Below are 16,209 nucleotides of genomic sequence, written 5' to 3'. Positions count from 1 at the left end.
TTTTAGGAGGGTGCTGTCATTGCTGTTATGAGTGACACTCAACTGAATGCAGCAATCAGAAGAGTCGCAGCGGTCATGATAAAAGGCCTTTGATCATAGATTCACTTCACTCTGCTACTCTAACACATTTACTCTAAACTGATTTATGCTACAGAGCAGGAGTCTGTCAGGAAGAAGGGTATATTTATGGAAAGCCCAGCTAATACTTGAGAACATGCACATGTTCCTGTAAATGATCAGTTATGTGATCATCTGCAGTGAGTCATGATGATAAAACTTGGATGTAACATTAGGGTGGAAGGTGTGGTTCCATCCCGTCCGCTTGCTTTGGGTCTGATGTTTGACGGCACTAGATGGCACCAATGCAGTGCCCTCGCTCAGTGCTGGGAAATGCCTCAGGCAATGCTCATGTAAACACTCAGACACACAAACATGGGTTTTAAGGCCTCTTAGTCTGTGCACACAGGTCTCCTTGACATCACTATGGCTACAGCTGAAGTGCTGCATGTTTTTTTTTTCTTTTCTTCGCTTGTGTTTGACTCCATTATGCCCCGTCATTAATGTGACATTATGGGTTAGCTCTGTTTGAACAAGAGCAAGCACACTCGGGTCTGTGTATGTGAAAGCACATGCCACACACATGCAGACTGTGTGCGCACAAAATAGAGATTTAAAAGCCCTCCATTTCCTTGTACTTTGAGGAAAGGAGCTGCAATTGTAACTAAGGTCAATATTAGCTTTAAATGTCAGTGGATCTAAGAGGATGATAAAAGTTTTATCTCATGTAACATTGCCTGCAGACTACATGAAGGAGCTGCTGTCTTTGGATGTTTTAATAGATGTTCAGCTGAATTTTATAAGTTACATGGATAAATGATGACATGACTGAGACCCAGCAGGACAAGTATAGACATGAGCTCAGTATTTCAGACCATGATGAAGTCATTGGGAACTTTCACCGTGGTGTTTCTGTGCTTTGAATCTTGACTGAAACTCTCCAGATTATCAGCTTTCATCCAGATATTTTTGGCTTTTTTTCAGATGCTTCAGCCTGTCAGCTCACCAGGTGTCACTAAGAGGCAGCCCATTAATAATAAGTTAGTGGCATTTCGCTGTGCTCTAATAAAAGCTCTTATTTTTTAAATAGTTTTTTTTTTTTGTTTTTTAATAACTGCTGCCTAAAATACAAAAATCACATTCAACATCAGAGCAGTGAATTTGATCATACTTACATGTATGATGGTCTTCCATGAAGCAACAGATCCACAGCGCTGCAGCACGGGCATACTGGAAAACTGCATAACCATCTCTGTACTGGGACAAGATGGTGGTTCATTTAATTAGCTGGGTTGACCTTAACTTACCATAGCTACGCATGTCTGCCATTTGAGAGCAGAGACTCAGACAAAAACATGTGAGAATTCAGCCAAACATCTAAGATTTCATGAATGAAAACATTTTTAGAACCGATTTTAGTTTTGTTGTGTATAACCTCCCAAAACAAATTAAATGGTTGGCTCATCTGTTTCTGAAATCTTGCATAGAGGAAAGTTGTTAGAAGTTAAAGTTAGAAGTAATCAAAATGCTTGCAGGAAAAATTCCCTTAAATACCAAAGACTCTGATATGTGGATGGTTAAATGTTTTAGTCTCGAGTGAATTTGGACTGTCGGAGGCTACCAGAGTTGAGAAAACAAAAGTCAAGCGAAATGGAAGCTCTGCCTTTAACTACACATTTCTGAGGTTGGAAGGTCTGTGGTGGGTCTTCTAGGTCCCCCCTGAGAGCATGGTCTTTACAAATAATATGCAACTACTTTTGGACTATAGTGGACATCCTTTTGAGGAAATATTTCCCAGCCGTGTTTGCAGAAAACAGAATGGATTTATTCTATCCATGTGGCACTGACTGCCAGTCTCCTCTAGAGGTCCACCAGCCTGACAGAAAACAGGGCATCAAAAGTAAAGAGGAAGAGGTTAACACTTAACTCCTTAAAGGTAGGAAGGAAGCAATTATCTAAACCAAAAAAAATACCCAGTGTTGAGCAGGTGAATATCATAACAAACCCAGCACCCTTGACTTCTGCTCTGAAGCACACATATTTAGCAGTCCACTCTGTCGTTTTTTCTTTTACTCTGTTCAAACTGTCCATGAAATTGCTGGTGAAGTGTTATTTTCCGCATATTTACATACTTGATGTGTATACAAGATGTTAGGAAGCGTTACCAACAATTCAATATTAGGTCCTCTTAAGTGGGGGAAAAAAAGGTATATGTTCCAAAACAGAAATTTCAAACACAAAAATACGTTTAAATGAAAAAATGTATAAAGCTACCTTTTTTCCCCTCAAGTGTCTGTTTATTTTAGGTTTAGTTATAAGCTGATATGATTTAGTATTTATAGCAATTTAGTGTTGATAAAAGGAAAGCATTGCTGTTCAAGCTCTTCTACTGTGTGCGAGGACAAGTTAATCAGCATACTTATAATAGGACTTGACCTATTAGCTAATACTTCCTGAGTTGATTGCTTAATTTGGGTTTAAAGCAAAAGACAAACACAACAGCTTTGTTATCTACACATAAGTTATATGTATGCAGTAAAGCAGTGGACAGAATTGAATCTTGATGACTTTGATAAGTGAAGTGATAAATCTTAGTATCCAGCTATTGACGGCAGTATTCTTCATCACTTTCGGGGGAATGAAGCTCAGAGTTGCTTTGGTTCAGTTATCTCTGTCATATTGAACCACCAGTCAAATGATGAAAAGCAACTTTGCTATTTAATGAGTTAGCCTCCAGTCAGGCTAGCTTTTATGAGCAGGCATCACTAGGACAACGTTTTAATGAACCACTGTCACACTCCATCACAGCCAGCTGCAAGGGACGTCTCATTAGGGACAGCCACAGTGTCCCACCACTCCCACTGTTGAGACCAGCAGTCATCTGAATTACCAGCCAACACCAGTTAGTCCACAGCAAGAGGCACTTGTTACCCTCAGGCCTGCTGGTAAAGCTCAGTCAAGTAGAATAAAAGTGGCTCCAGTGTTTACTGACGCCATCATAACTGCAATTAGAGGACAGTTGGTGACAGATATTAAGAACTGAGTGTTATATGAATCTTTTATAGGAGAGAACTCGAAACAGTTTAACAAATCTTTACTGCTGCTCTGTATGTCCAGGTTTATTACTTTAGTGTCAACATACTTTTACATATTATAAATCTGCCTGACGCCGTTCATCAATGTGCCCTCTGTCCAACATAACGTAAAGTTTACGGACAGGCAGTGTTTGTGGACTCCTATCCAGCACTAATTGGTTACGAGACCTAAAAACAAGCGCTTACACATGACAGATTATTGAATATTCTGAGAGATATTCGATCACTACGACTACAGTACATGGCAACAGGACATGAAGTAAAGCTGAAATTCTTTTGGGGCATAATTAAAATGAAGAATGTGGAGGTCCTTCTCCAAACAACCGAAAACAATGATGTCATTTTTGTCCATTTTACAGAAACTATATACTCAGATTTTATTCAAAAGTTCTGTAAATCTAAATTGGGGTAAACATCTGTGTGCTGGAAGAGGGCTGAACCTTGATTTGACATGTCAGATGTTATGTATCAACTTCCAATTATCTAAAACCAAATGATCACATTGGCAAAGCGGCTCATGCAGAGCCTGTTGGATGCCGTTCCTAAAACCCAACCAGCTGGAAATAAACTGCTGATTGGACAGAACTTTTCTTTTTGGCTGCAAACGACACTTTTAAAACCCATATGGACGGGTTCTATCCTGTTAACCTGCTGAATTTTGTTCTCCAGAAATGAATTTGCTCTGAAGAGAGAGAAATCATGCAGAATGATTCATTAGAGAACATGACATTCTTCCACTGGCCCGTTCATCTCGTATTCATTTTCCTGCATTGACTGAATAAACAAAAGGTTTGGCTGCTGCAGTTCTTCCACGGTATCCACCTGCATTGAGCTCTGAATCCTTTTGATTGTTATTGCATTGGCAAGATGTTGGTTTAGCTTTGCAGCGGTTTCTCAACACAATCCGTGGCCACCATCAATGAATTTCACTTTTCTTCCTGGTATACACTTCCCTGAGCTAGCTCATTTCTTTTATACTAGCATGGCCTTAGATGCAGCCTGAATGTTTTTATTACTAAACCTTCACTTTTTCACTCTTCAGCCCTCTTTGAAAGTTAAAAAGGTCACACATTTTAACAAATACTGATATTGAATACTGATGATTGGATACAGTACAGGATGTTTTCAGTGCATTTAAATAAAACTTGTGTACCATTAGAATTCCAATTTATGTCCAAACATTAGCAGAAATATTAACATAGATGTTTCCTGTTTACGATTTTCTGTCCAGCCCTCTATCTGGTCTCTGGGTTCTCCCACATTTCTGTATATACAGGACTAAATAAATTCCATGTGTTTTCAATTTTATGTGCCCAAAACGATCAAACATATTAAAACAGTGGCGGCGGTGAACTCCTTTCCATTTGGCTGTCATTGTAAAGAGAATGTAAAGCTACGTCACACTGTAGTGAATGTGAAAGAAATGCTCTTTCATTACTTCAGTTTGCAGCCATTGTTGCTTGGCGTTCGGTCAGTATGGCTGAAAACATTAGATCTTGTGGACAAGGGAAAATATGGATCTTACCTGCAGTCATTTAATTGCACTGCTGAATAAAAGATGTTCTTACTAAAAAGTTGGGATTGTTCCAAAATCTGATCCCTCTCAGAAATTAACCCTGTTTTGATGTCAGTTATTACACAAATTTGAATGAATCCAAATGCAGTCAGTGATGTTTTTGAGTATGAATGGATTTATTAAATTACTGTATTGATAAGGTGTTTCTCAGTATTGAAAACATTAACATATTTTTTTAACTTGCAGTAGACACATCTGTTTAACAGTTAAGATAAAAAAAGGATTAAAATATGGTCTAAGAGGCTGATCCTACAGTTTGAATCCACTTTCCTGGAGTCGAAGTTTAGGACCTGTGCAGATAAAATACAGCCTCAAAGAAGAATATGGCATCTAAATTAACCGACATGTGACATCATCTTTACATTCTCTACTGGAGGGGAGCTGCCTAACTGCAGCAAACTGTAGCCATTTTAATTTTCTGATGCATTCTCATTTGCTAATTTTAGGCTCATATGTTGAGATTCACTGGATCCGTAGCTTGCAGACAAATGAAATGGTAACTTTTTTCCTGTTGATGTGGTTGTTTGGCTACAGTAAATTTCTCAGACTGAGGTTAGTTGACCTGCATTTATTACATCAAGCTGGCCTTGACCAGCAGTCAGGTGTGTTACTGAATTCATGTCATCCTTTGGTTCAGCTGTTTCCTCGGCAAGGTGACGCTGTAATATGTGGTCTGCACACCGTCACAAAGTGTCGCAAATGAAAAATAATGAGTTGCTAACAAGCATTAAATGAAACGCCAGTAAGAAATTCTTGTTCTGGACTTCTGTTCGACACAGACTGCAAGAGGATCAGATTATCTTCCGGGTGTGGGCTTCAACATCAGGGTGTTGTTTCATATGGGCTGAATCAGCTTACATGGTGCAGTAATGGGATCACCCATCTGTGAATTTGATAAATCGGCATAGAGGAGAGATATTTTAGCTCCTCTGGGAATTGTAAATACCTTTAGTGATACCTTGATGTGATTCATCCAGGGTGAGAATTTGCACATGTACACATGTAATTGAGTCTGCCAAAGTGAAACTGCTGTCAGATTTCTCAGAGGGGATTTTTAATTAGCCAAGATGAACTTTTAAACCTGGCTGATGCTCTAGTTCCTAACAGGCTGAAATCTAACACAAAGGGACCAATGAACCCCGCCCTTTTTTTTTTTTATTTTGTGCTGTGCTTTAATTTGTTTTTGGTTAACAATGCAGAGAAATACTCGCCTGCAAGCGCACAAACAGGTTCATAAGAACAAAAATGAATGCAGTTATCTGTTCGGGCATGAGCATGTTGGATGCATTGAGAGGTAAACACCCAAACTCACTGGACATGTGCACACAAGTCCTTATTCCGTTTTAAAAAGGAATTAAAAAAAAAAAACCTAAATACTCTGATGTGCTGACAACTCTTATGGGATTATCAGCATCCGCCTGGGAGGGAAGAGAGGAAGAAAAAGATGTGAAGAAAAAAAATCCTGTCTTTGATCTGATATCTGCTGTTCGGGCTAACTTACCAAGAAGGCTGAACAAAACAAGAATGTTTGTCAAACATAATTTGCTTTCGTCTTGGTGACGCCTCAGGATTATACAGCTGAGAGCATGGTGATAACTAAACATCTTTCTTTGTCTCTGCAGTGTGACAAAGTTTTTCTGCTCTGTAAGCTGAAAAGCTTTCTCTGCTGACACTGTTGCACAGCAGCACGTCACCTGTGGCAGCTCTGAGGTTTCTCACAATAAGCTCAGTCTTCTCTGTGAGCTCAGCTGTGGAGATAAAAAGCTGCAGAATACAGGCAGCTTCTCAGCCGATGGGCACAATGACTGATGGATGAGGGAAGTTACCACCCATACAGATCTTGCTGAACAGTTCATTTTTTCATGATCTTGAGTAACTAAAAAATGTGGTTACTGTCATGTTCAGTGACATTTTAAAACATCAGTGACTGTGTGTCAAGTTTTCTGATCTTTCACTCACAAAATAGAATTATGGTTAAAAAGTAAAGTCATTAATGTATAACTAAAAGGAACTTTAGTGTACCATTTAAAGCGTATATTTAAATGATAAATGTAAATGGTATAATGCTAATGTTGTATACTTATTGTTCGACTCATAGGACTGCAGATGTAAATTAGCCTAAGGCTAACTCTGCTGCAATGCATCAAATGACATTTATCTTTAAATTGTGCATGGTCCCTTATTAAATAAAAAATGAAAAAAATAAAAATATAATCAATCTGATCGACTTCCCAGAGTAATAATGTCAGATTAGTTGTCATAGCAATTTATTCAAATGTCATTTGAAGCTGAAATAATAGAAGTTTAAACTCTAATATGTGTGTTATTTAAAACAATCCATTTTTTTCTTTTGTAACCTTTGAGAGCAAATAATCCTCTGGAAGCCTTCTGAAGCAATGTCCTTTGGAGCGATTAAAACATATTAAAACATGGCTGCAGTGTACACACCAACTACTTTTTTAGGTCCACCTGTTAGATATTTGTTTTAACAAGTAATTTATCAGCCGATCACATGGCAGCAGTTCAATGCATATAGAAATGTAGACATGTTCAAGACGACTTTCTGAAGTTCAAAATGAGCATCAGAATGAGGAAGAAAGGGGATTTAAGTAACTTTGAATGTGGCATGGATGTTGGTCTGAGTATTTACTGGGATTTTCCCACACAACCATCTCAAGGGTCTGAAGAAGACAAAATATCCAGTGAGCAGCAGTTGTCTGAACCAGAATGTCTTGTTGATGTTAGAGGTCAAAGGGGAATGGACAGAGTGGTTGGAGATGATTGAAAGGAAAGAGGTTTAATGTTTCTTTATTAATACCCGTGTGATTTGTTTTACAGTAACAACAGTCGCATTTTCTTAAAACAAAAACATACATTAAACCTGACAAGACAGGTACTTGATCGTGTAACAAAAAGAAAAAGTGCTTGGTGTTCCACTATAAATCAATATAAAGCAAGGACAAGTAAAAAGGTAAAATAGAATAAATAGGACAAATATGGATAAGTCAAATAAGCACTGGTCCCAACCAAAGTCTGTAGAATAGTATCTCATACAACACGTCCAGCCTTGAAGCAGATGGACTCCAGCAGCAGAAGACCACACCGGGTGCCTCCTGTCAGCTAAGAACAGAAAACTGAGACTACAATTCAAACAGACTCACCAGCACTGGACAATAGAAGATGGAGAAACGTTGCTGGTCTGATGCATCTCCATTTCAGCTCCACATTCACATGGTAGGATCAGAATTTAGTGGAAACATCATAAAAACATGGATCCATCCTGCTTTGAATCAACGCTTCAGGCTGCTGCTGGTGTAATGGTGGGGGGATATTTTCTTAGCCCACTTTGGGCTCCTTAGTACCAACGTGGTCTGGTTTAACCAGCACAGCCTACCTGAGTATTGTTGCTGACCATGTCCATCCCTTTATGACCACAGTGGAGCATCTTCTGATGCTACTTCCAGCAGGATAATGCACCATGTCACAAAGCTCAGATCATCTCCACCTGCTTTCTAGAACATGACAATGAGTTCACTGGACTTCAACGGCCTCCACAGCCACCAGATCTCAGTCCAGTAGAGCAGCTTTGGGATTTATGCCACAATAAATGAAGGCAGTTCTGAAGGAAAAGGGGTCCAACCTGGTAGCAGCAAGGTGGACCCGGAAGTGTAAATTTCCTGTAGGGATCAGCATATATGGTTGTCTGTCTCTGTGATGGACTGGTGATCGGTTCAGGGTGGACATGGATGGAATCACTGAGGATTTTTCATTTCTGTGTTGATTGACATAAACAGAACGTTTCTCAAGATCAAATGTTAAGGGGGGGGTAATGCTGCTGGGTCATCTTCAGCTGTTTCTTCCTATCTGCCGTCACCTTGTTGAATCTTTCAGACCAAGACTTAAGGCAGGTCTGAAGGAAAAGTGGGTCCAGCCAGATACTAGCAAGGCGGACCTAATATGTGTGTTAAGTGTATAACCCTACTGTCTCTGAGTCAGCTGCAGTCTTACAGACTCATGATGTAGTAATAACTTATGGTCTTAAATTAATTTTTTAACTAAAAGTTGTTTTTTTTTACGTATATTTCAGTCTGAGAGAACATTTACATTTACACCATCTCACCTGAGAAGTTAAGTCATGTTGATTAAATAAAAATGCTCATGTTCTTCTGCTATGACATTATAGCTTCCTTCTCCTGACATCCATCTTTCCTTCTTCATCCAGCATCAGACAAGATGACCCAGGATGGTCCTGCTGTCCTAACAGACATTCAACCGTTCTGATTTACTCCAAACATTTCTCATTGTCTCGCTGACACAGCGGTGCAAGCTGCTTTCAGAAATGATTAAATCTCTTAGAGAACATGATTATTTAGAATATCATGTTTTATTGATCCATCTGTACGCCTGTCTAAGAACCCAACATCCACAGTGAGGGCACCGCTGTATATGCTCATACATTCTAACTTATTTTTTCCAGATTGAGATCTTTTCCCAAACACTCGACCACTGTAGCTTAATCCAGCTAATTGAATATCGACCCACTGCCAGTGTCTCTCACGTCTGTTCCCTCATAAATCTGTGTTTGAGACGCGGGTGACTTGAGCCACGATGCCAAATATACAAAAAGTTTACTGCAATGGACTGAATTATTCTACCGCAAGTATTTTATTTATTTATTCCCTCTGTTGTCTAGACAACTTGCTGATCGATTACCAGTTCACCTTCAGCCTGCTCCAGGAGGATGACCGATACTACACTGCCATCAACTTCATGGCCACACCTGAGCAGGTAAAAGGATCACACACACACAAAAACATGCTTAAATCTTTTTTTTTTTTTTTTTTTTTTTTTTTTTTTTTTGAGATCAAGGAATGTTTTGCACCATTTAAGGAATTAAAAAAAAAAAAAAAAAAAAATCTGTCAGGCTGTGAGAGGCATTTAAAGTTTTTTGTTTTCCTTTTGTGTTGTAAGATTAGTTTTAAGTAAGTCAAAGTAGAGTTGTAAGGCAACCCTGCAGGCAAGAGGTAGTGAACTTATGCAGCGCGTCACCGACAGGCAGCATCATGTTGCAGCAGTCGTGTGACAAGTGTGTGCAGTGGTAAACTTCTCCGTAGTGGTGATCAGTTTTTATACACTGGCGTGCAAAGATTTGGGCACCCTGGTTAAAAACTTTTGTTACTGATGATGAAATGAGCTCCAAAAGGCATGAAGCTGAAGATGACACACTCCTTTCAACATTTTACGTAATGTCAGAGTATTTTCTTTTGTATACTTTAAGGGTGAAAAAAGCAGCACTCTGCAAAAGTATGGGATCCCCACTCAAATAACTTTGTCTATAAATACTCAGTCCTCCAACCTTGTCTCAGAAATCAGCAGCCATGGGTTTACCTAAGCAGTTGTCTAGAAGTCTGAAAATAAAGATTGTTCAGGCCCACAAAGCAGGAGAAGGTTACAAGAAGATAGCAAAGTATTTTCAGGGATCCATTTGATTAAGAAATGGGAGTTAACAGGAACACCGGATGTCAAAGTCTGGAAGACCAAGGAAAGACTGATTGAAGGATTGCTAGAATGGCAAATTAAAAACCCTCGTCTGTGTGCAAAAAGCCTTGTGGAGTGCAGAGTCGTGGTATTACTGTTCCACTTTGCAGCGACACCTGTACAAAGTTGGCCTTCATGGAAATCTCAGCAGAAGAAAACTTCTCTACAAAATTCAGCTTCTGAAATTTGCAAATAAACATCAAAACAGGCCGGAGCTCTTTGGCTGCAACGAGCAAAGGTATGTTTGGAGAAAGATCACCTGTCCAGCTGTTAATCACAGAAGTGGATCAATCATGCTTAGGGGGTTACAAATAAGCTTAAGGTGAAAAGAGAATGTCTGCGTGGATAATAATTCTGAGCCCCTCTCAAAATCCATAATGAACTACCTCAAGGACTATCCTCCGTTTCTTGACCCAAACACCATTGAAATTCTGGATCTAAGAGCAGTGCATGCAAACCAGCCAAGGAATCTTACAGAACTGGAAGACTTCTGCAAGGAAGAATGAGGGAAACATCCAAACAAGACACTTCTTTCTAGATACAAAAAGTAGAAACCAGAAAATATATTTTGGTTAAAATGTAAAGAGAAGTGGTCATCTTTAACATTTTGCCTTTAGAAGGTCATTCTGTTGAATATAACAGTAAACGCTAGTTTTTTCTTTTTCATCAGGTTGTTTCATCGGTTCCGGTCTTACGTAGTGATGCATAACACTCCGGCAGATTTAGATTCATTTCAGGGATTCAAACAGGTCTGCTAAAGCTGCAATCAGACCTGAAAGGAAACAAGTTAAAAGATTTTAATGTGGAGGAGGTGCTGATAAAAATCAGATTTTAAGCAAGTTTTCTCAGTTTGTATAACACAAACTTGTTTCTTTGTTTTTTCTGTGTGCAGGCCAACAAGAACCTTGACATGTCCATCAATGCTTCAAACAACTTCAATCTGAACATCACTTGGTCTTTAAGCTCAACAGGTAAACGGCATCTTCATAAATTCTGTTTCCACAGAGTTGCAGAGACGTGTTTCAGCAAGTAAAACTTGTAAAAGGAGCAAAAGATCCTGCAACTTCTTGATGGTACCAGGTTAAAAACTCATTTAGACTTTTCCAACAATTTCCTCTTAAATCCAAATAAGCTAAAACACCAACAGGTCCTGGTAGGCCAGTTCTGTGGTGTCCTTTTTCCTTGTTTTTAACAAAAAAACAGAGTTTTGTTTAATGCACAATATGATAAAAAACAAACAAACAAAAAAAGGTTTTTATTCAATTTAGTTTTATATGTGTGGTGCTGATTTATGGCAGTCATCTCAGAACACTGATAAAGTAATCCAGTTACTGTTGTTCCATTTTGATCCAATTAAAACGAATGTTATATTATCCACATTAGTCTAATCCATAATAACTATGTTCATATGAGCCAGTGCATAAAAAACACATGACTAGTGAAGAAAACCAACAGATAGAATCAAATCTTCTCTTTGATTTGACGGTGGAGAGGAAAAATCTCCGTTTAACTCGTAGGAAAACCTCCAGCAGAAACAGATGAAGGAGGAGCGGTCAACTGCTTCAACTAGTTGGGGGTGGAGAGGGAAGAAAACAGCAAATAAGATCATAACTCTAAGCCAGGCATACCCGCTGACAGAGAGAAATACAAGTTAATGACGTCATTTGGTATTTGTACGTGGACAGTAGAGAGATCAGAGAGGAGCCCAGTGCATCATGGGACATCTCCCAGCAACCTCGGCCTAAAGCATCAGAACTAAAGGGATGGATAAGGATCACCGAGCCAGACTTAACTACAAGCTTTATAGAAAAGGAAAGTTTTATGCCTGATCTTAAAGGTAGAGGGGGTGTCTGCTTCCTGAACCCAGATTGGGAGCTGTTTTCATAAAGAAGAGCCTGATAGCCCAAAGTTCTGCCACCCATTCTGCTTTTAGACACTAGGATCCACACACCTGCAGTCTGAGAGCGACGTGCTCTGCTGCGAAAATCTGGAGCTATGAGAACTTCAAGATCCAGTGCAGCTTGGCCACTACGAGCTTCATATAGAACTTCCCTGATGTTTACTAACACATAAGAGCTCTTATTATTAACACAAGTGGTGTGTATGTTAAAATTTGTTTATTGTTAAACTGTAATAAAAGCCCTGACCCACACACCATGCCGCCACTCTGAATGTGACCTGAGAGCTGGAAATGTGAGGAACGGTTACAGGGGAACGTCCGTTTGGGGTACAGGATTCCGGATGTGGTGCATGAAGTGAGCTACAGACATGTCTTCTATATGTCATGTTGAGATCTGAGGATGAGGCTCAGGTTTTGTGGTTATGAAGTAATGCATCTATCTGAACATATGCACAACAGAGACAAGAGATTGGAGCTTACAGGTCAGAAGAAAAGAGTAAAAAGCAGCAACCATCACCAGCATGTACACTCTCCCATTCGCAGTAAATCTCTGGAAGATTTGATGCTACATTTGCACTTAAATCCACTACCAATTTAGATATTTTCCACAGCTGTGCAATTGTTAAAAAAATGTTCAAACGATAGAAGTGAGAGGTTTTTATTATAAACTCTCAGACTAAATGAGTCAGTTTTGCTGTGTGTCTTCTTTGTTTTTACTCCTCCACACACAGAGATCCAAACCGTGGAAACTAAGATGATCATAAATGTCCCCAACGATGCAGCGAACACTCACACTGAGTCATCATGAAACTTCTTTATTAATCCCAGAGGGAAATTATAATATAAATATATAACACAGCTCTTTTGATTAAACAAAACATAATATTCTAAACACTTAGATTTATGTGACTATAAACAGTTTTTTCTTTGGTTTTGAACAGCACATTTGCAGCTGCAGCTGATTAAACTATTGATTTCAGTTGCCATTGTTTTCTTGGCCTGGCAGCCCTTCAGGTCCACACAGCTGAAGTGAAACTAATTAATTAGCTGGGTGATTGACAAATAAATCTGCACCTTCCTTTAATTATACAATTTTATTTGGTTCTTAGAATTAAATTTATACTACAGAAAACTTTATAGCTTTTTTTTGACAGTTGCAGACAAAATAAAGAATTAGGAGTTTGCATCGTCTGAGCATGGTAATTCCTGCAGCTCCTGTCCTGACTTGTGGCATAAATGAGATAAAAACTGGTTGATTTTACAGCTTTAACGTGTTGTCTTCTATGATTCTGAAATTCATAACCCCGTGGACGTCTAAAATGCTACACGTGTGCAAGTTTACATAGAAACCAATGCATTTTTAATGTTTGATGCTCTTAACTCTCGTCAGCTTATTAGCATTAAGACCAGCAGAGTTTTCTCACCTTCAACCTGATTAGATGGAGGTCTAATCAGCCAGATAACTGGAAACACCTGTAGGGCTCTGCAGGGCCTCTGTAAATGAAATCAAGGCTGTGTGTGTAATTAGATAAACGTAAAATGAACCTTCCTCCTTCATCTCGGTAATTTCAGAGCTGAATTTAAAGTGAAAAGAAATGAACTATTTACATCTGGAAATCTGCCAAAGGTAAGTTAATGTGGAGTGAAACTGAAATACAGCATCCTCTCTTTAAAATGCTCCGACAGGATGTCTCATCGGCATCTGATTACTGTAAAACCAAACATTATTTCTCTTTCATTTTCAACTTAATGCACTATTTTGGTTATTTAGTGGATGTCCTGCTCTCTGTATCGTACACTGGTGACCAAGTGTCCTTATCCCGTTCGCCTCCTGGGGATTCCCCCTCATGACTAAACACTTCACAAGCTATTTTGAATTTTGGCATTAAGGCGTTTCATACATTTTCCTTCCTGATTTCAATTAAGATAGAGAGCTTTCACGCTCTGTCTTGGGGCTCTCAGCCTCCTCAGTGCATGTGTGTGAAAGAGATGGTGGGCAGACTATTATAGAGTGTTTAATGGCCCCGATAAAGCAGGAGGTGGAAATATTTTATTCACAGCGTCTGAAAAACCCAGCCATTAATACAGAACTGCTAATAATGCTGTGAAGGATACTGAGACCAGATTACTTTCAGCTCCGCGAGACATTTACAAGCTCCCCCTGTATTACTGCAAAGTGTCATGGAAATACGTTTACCATGAATATTAATTTGCCTGCATAAGACTGAAGGAACATTTTGACATTTTAAAATCAAAGATCTGCTCGTTTACCTTTTTTTTCTTTTTTTTTTTTTTTTTTAATTACATGAAAACTTTTTTTTCCCACAGGAGATTAAACTAAAAGCAGCTTGGCTGACCTTCTCCATCATTTGTCATCTTGTTTAATGCTGTACATGTTCAGGTTTAGTATCACAAAAGAAAATCTGGAAAAGGTTAAACTAACTCTAACTATATGTATATTCATTTGATTTCTGTACAGTAAAATATAAAAGTAGTAAACATGTTGGCTTTGAATGCAACAAAAAATGGCTGACATCCCAAAAGTTAATCCTTCCAATTTGTTTTCTTTTCAGATTCATTTTTTTTTTTTTTTCCTCCAGTTGAGCTGCTTATTTTTACCATCTGTGTTTTATTACCTTAATATCCCAAAACAGTGAAGGCACCATGAGTCAAGGATCAAAGGTCTGGACCAGCCAGTCGCCACCCAATGTTCTCATGAGCAAAAACGTTCATGTTTTTATGTAGAATGTGCTGTTTAGAGATGTCCTGCCCTGATCTCAGATATCATTACTCAAAGTGTTTGATCTATCAGGGTCATTGAATGCACCTCAACTACTTATTTTTATTTTCTGTCAGATGCAATGGTGGTTTTTAATCTAAGATGGTATATGACTAATTAGTATAAGGAAACAGAGATTATATAAGCAGTTGAGAAAACGAAAAAACAAACTGATGTAACTCTCCAACCTCACGGAGTCCCACTGAGACATGATGCTTCAGCCACACAGATGTTCTGCATTCAGTGTTTTTGAAGAAGAATCTCCTTTTATTATATTTACTAAGTTTTAATTTGGATTTTCTTGTTTTGTCTCTTAAATCTGTAATTTTACAAAAATTAGAGGAATGATTTTTACAAAGAGAAAAAATCTTGTTTATTTTACCTGCAAATAGAGCACCTTCAACCTTCAGCAGTTGCCATCTTCAAAGATGTCAATGCAAATCATACATACAGCTGTTTAACACGTCTCTAAAAGCCACATCTGGGTTATTAAAGCAGTTGTTGGTAAAAAATATAAAAAGGTTTTGTTTTATTTGCAGCCGGCACCATCTCTGGTGAGGAGATGCCAATCATAGCAAGGACCAACATCAAGGAGCACAGAGACAGTTTCTCGTGTGAAAAGTTCAACTTCAGGCTTCACCACAACATCACCTTCTTCGTGTACGTGTCCAACTTCAGCTGGCCAATCAAGATCCAGGTAAGAGATGAAGCTGCTTTAGAGCAGTCGGGGAAAACGCTACAGGGGCTGCATGAGAAAATAAAAAGTTCTTTCTTAATAGATCTGACTTCATTTTGTAGAATGAGGTGAGCCATTTCAGGTAGTCAGGATTACTACACAGATGTGGTAATGTACATGTATGTACATGTAAAATAACTTGTAGATCTTGAATCATAATGTGAAATATTGGATTTTTACCTGGGATTAAATGTGTTGGGTTCCATTGTGTTTTTAGGTTGTAAAACATGTTTAAATGAGTAAATTTGTACTTGTGTCAATATTTAAAATAAACGATATGTAAATAAAAAAATGGTTTAAAATGTACAGATAAAAATATAGAATAGAAATGTGTATGATAATAAATATATATATATATATATATATATATATATATATATATATATATATATATATATATATATATATATAAAAAGTGACTGAAATAAATTGATCACTTAAAGTTTGACTTAAAAGGTATAAAATTTAATTAATTTTAATAAGACGGATGAGAAAAATAAAATAGAATATATCGAAAGCTTCAGTAAT

General features: G+C 38.3%; 1 protein-coding gene across 7 annotated transcripts in view; it reads left to right on the top strand.

Moving 5' to 3' along the window:
- atrnl1a (attractin-like 1a) overlaps nucleotides 1-16,209 on the top strand; it is a 317,476-nt gene that overhangs the window by 154,512 nt on the left and 146,755 nt on the right. For 6 of the 7 annotated variants that reach the window (XR_006013321.1, XM_042010699.1, XM_042010700.1 and 3 more), the window contains 3 exons: nucleotides 9,422-9,516; nucleotides 11,159-11,237; nucleotides 15,485-15,642. Coding sequence is in view for 6 of the 7 variants with exons in the window: in XM_042010699.1 (XP_041866633.1) it covers nucleotides 9,422-9,516; nucleotides 11,159-11,237; nucleotides 15,485-15,642 (332 nt within the window). In the remaining variant the exon portion in view is untranslated. Of the gene's footprint in view, nucleotides 1-1,041; nucleotides 1,107-9,421; nucleotides 9,517-11,158; nucleotides 11,238-15,484; nucleotides 15,643-16,209 lie in introns of those variants that run through there. The other variant, XM_042010703.1, reaches the window with a different exon arrangement.

Source organism: Melanotaenia boesemani, chromosome 16 (assembly GCF_017639745.1).
Source record: "Melanotaenia boesemani isolate fMelBoe1 chromosome 16, fMelBoe1.pri, whole genome shotgun sequence".
In the NCBI taxonomy this organism is placed as follows: Eukaryota; Metazoa; Chordata; class Actinopteri; order Atheriniformes; family Melanotaeniidae; genus Melanotaenia; species Melanotaenia boesemani.
Note: the sequence above shows the minus strand (reverse complement) of the source record. Positions and strands in the feature narration are given on the sequence as shown.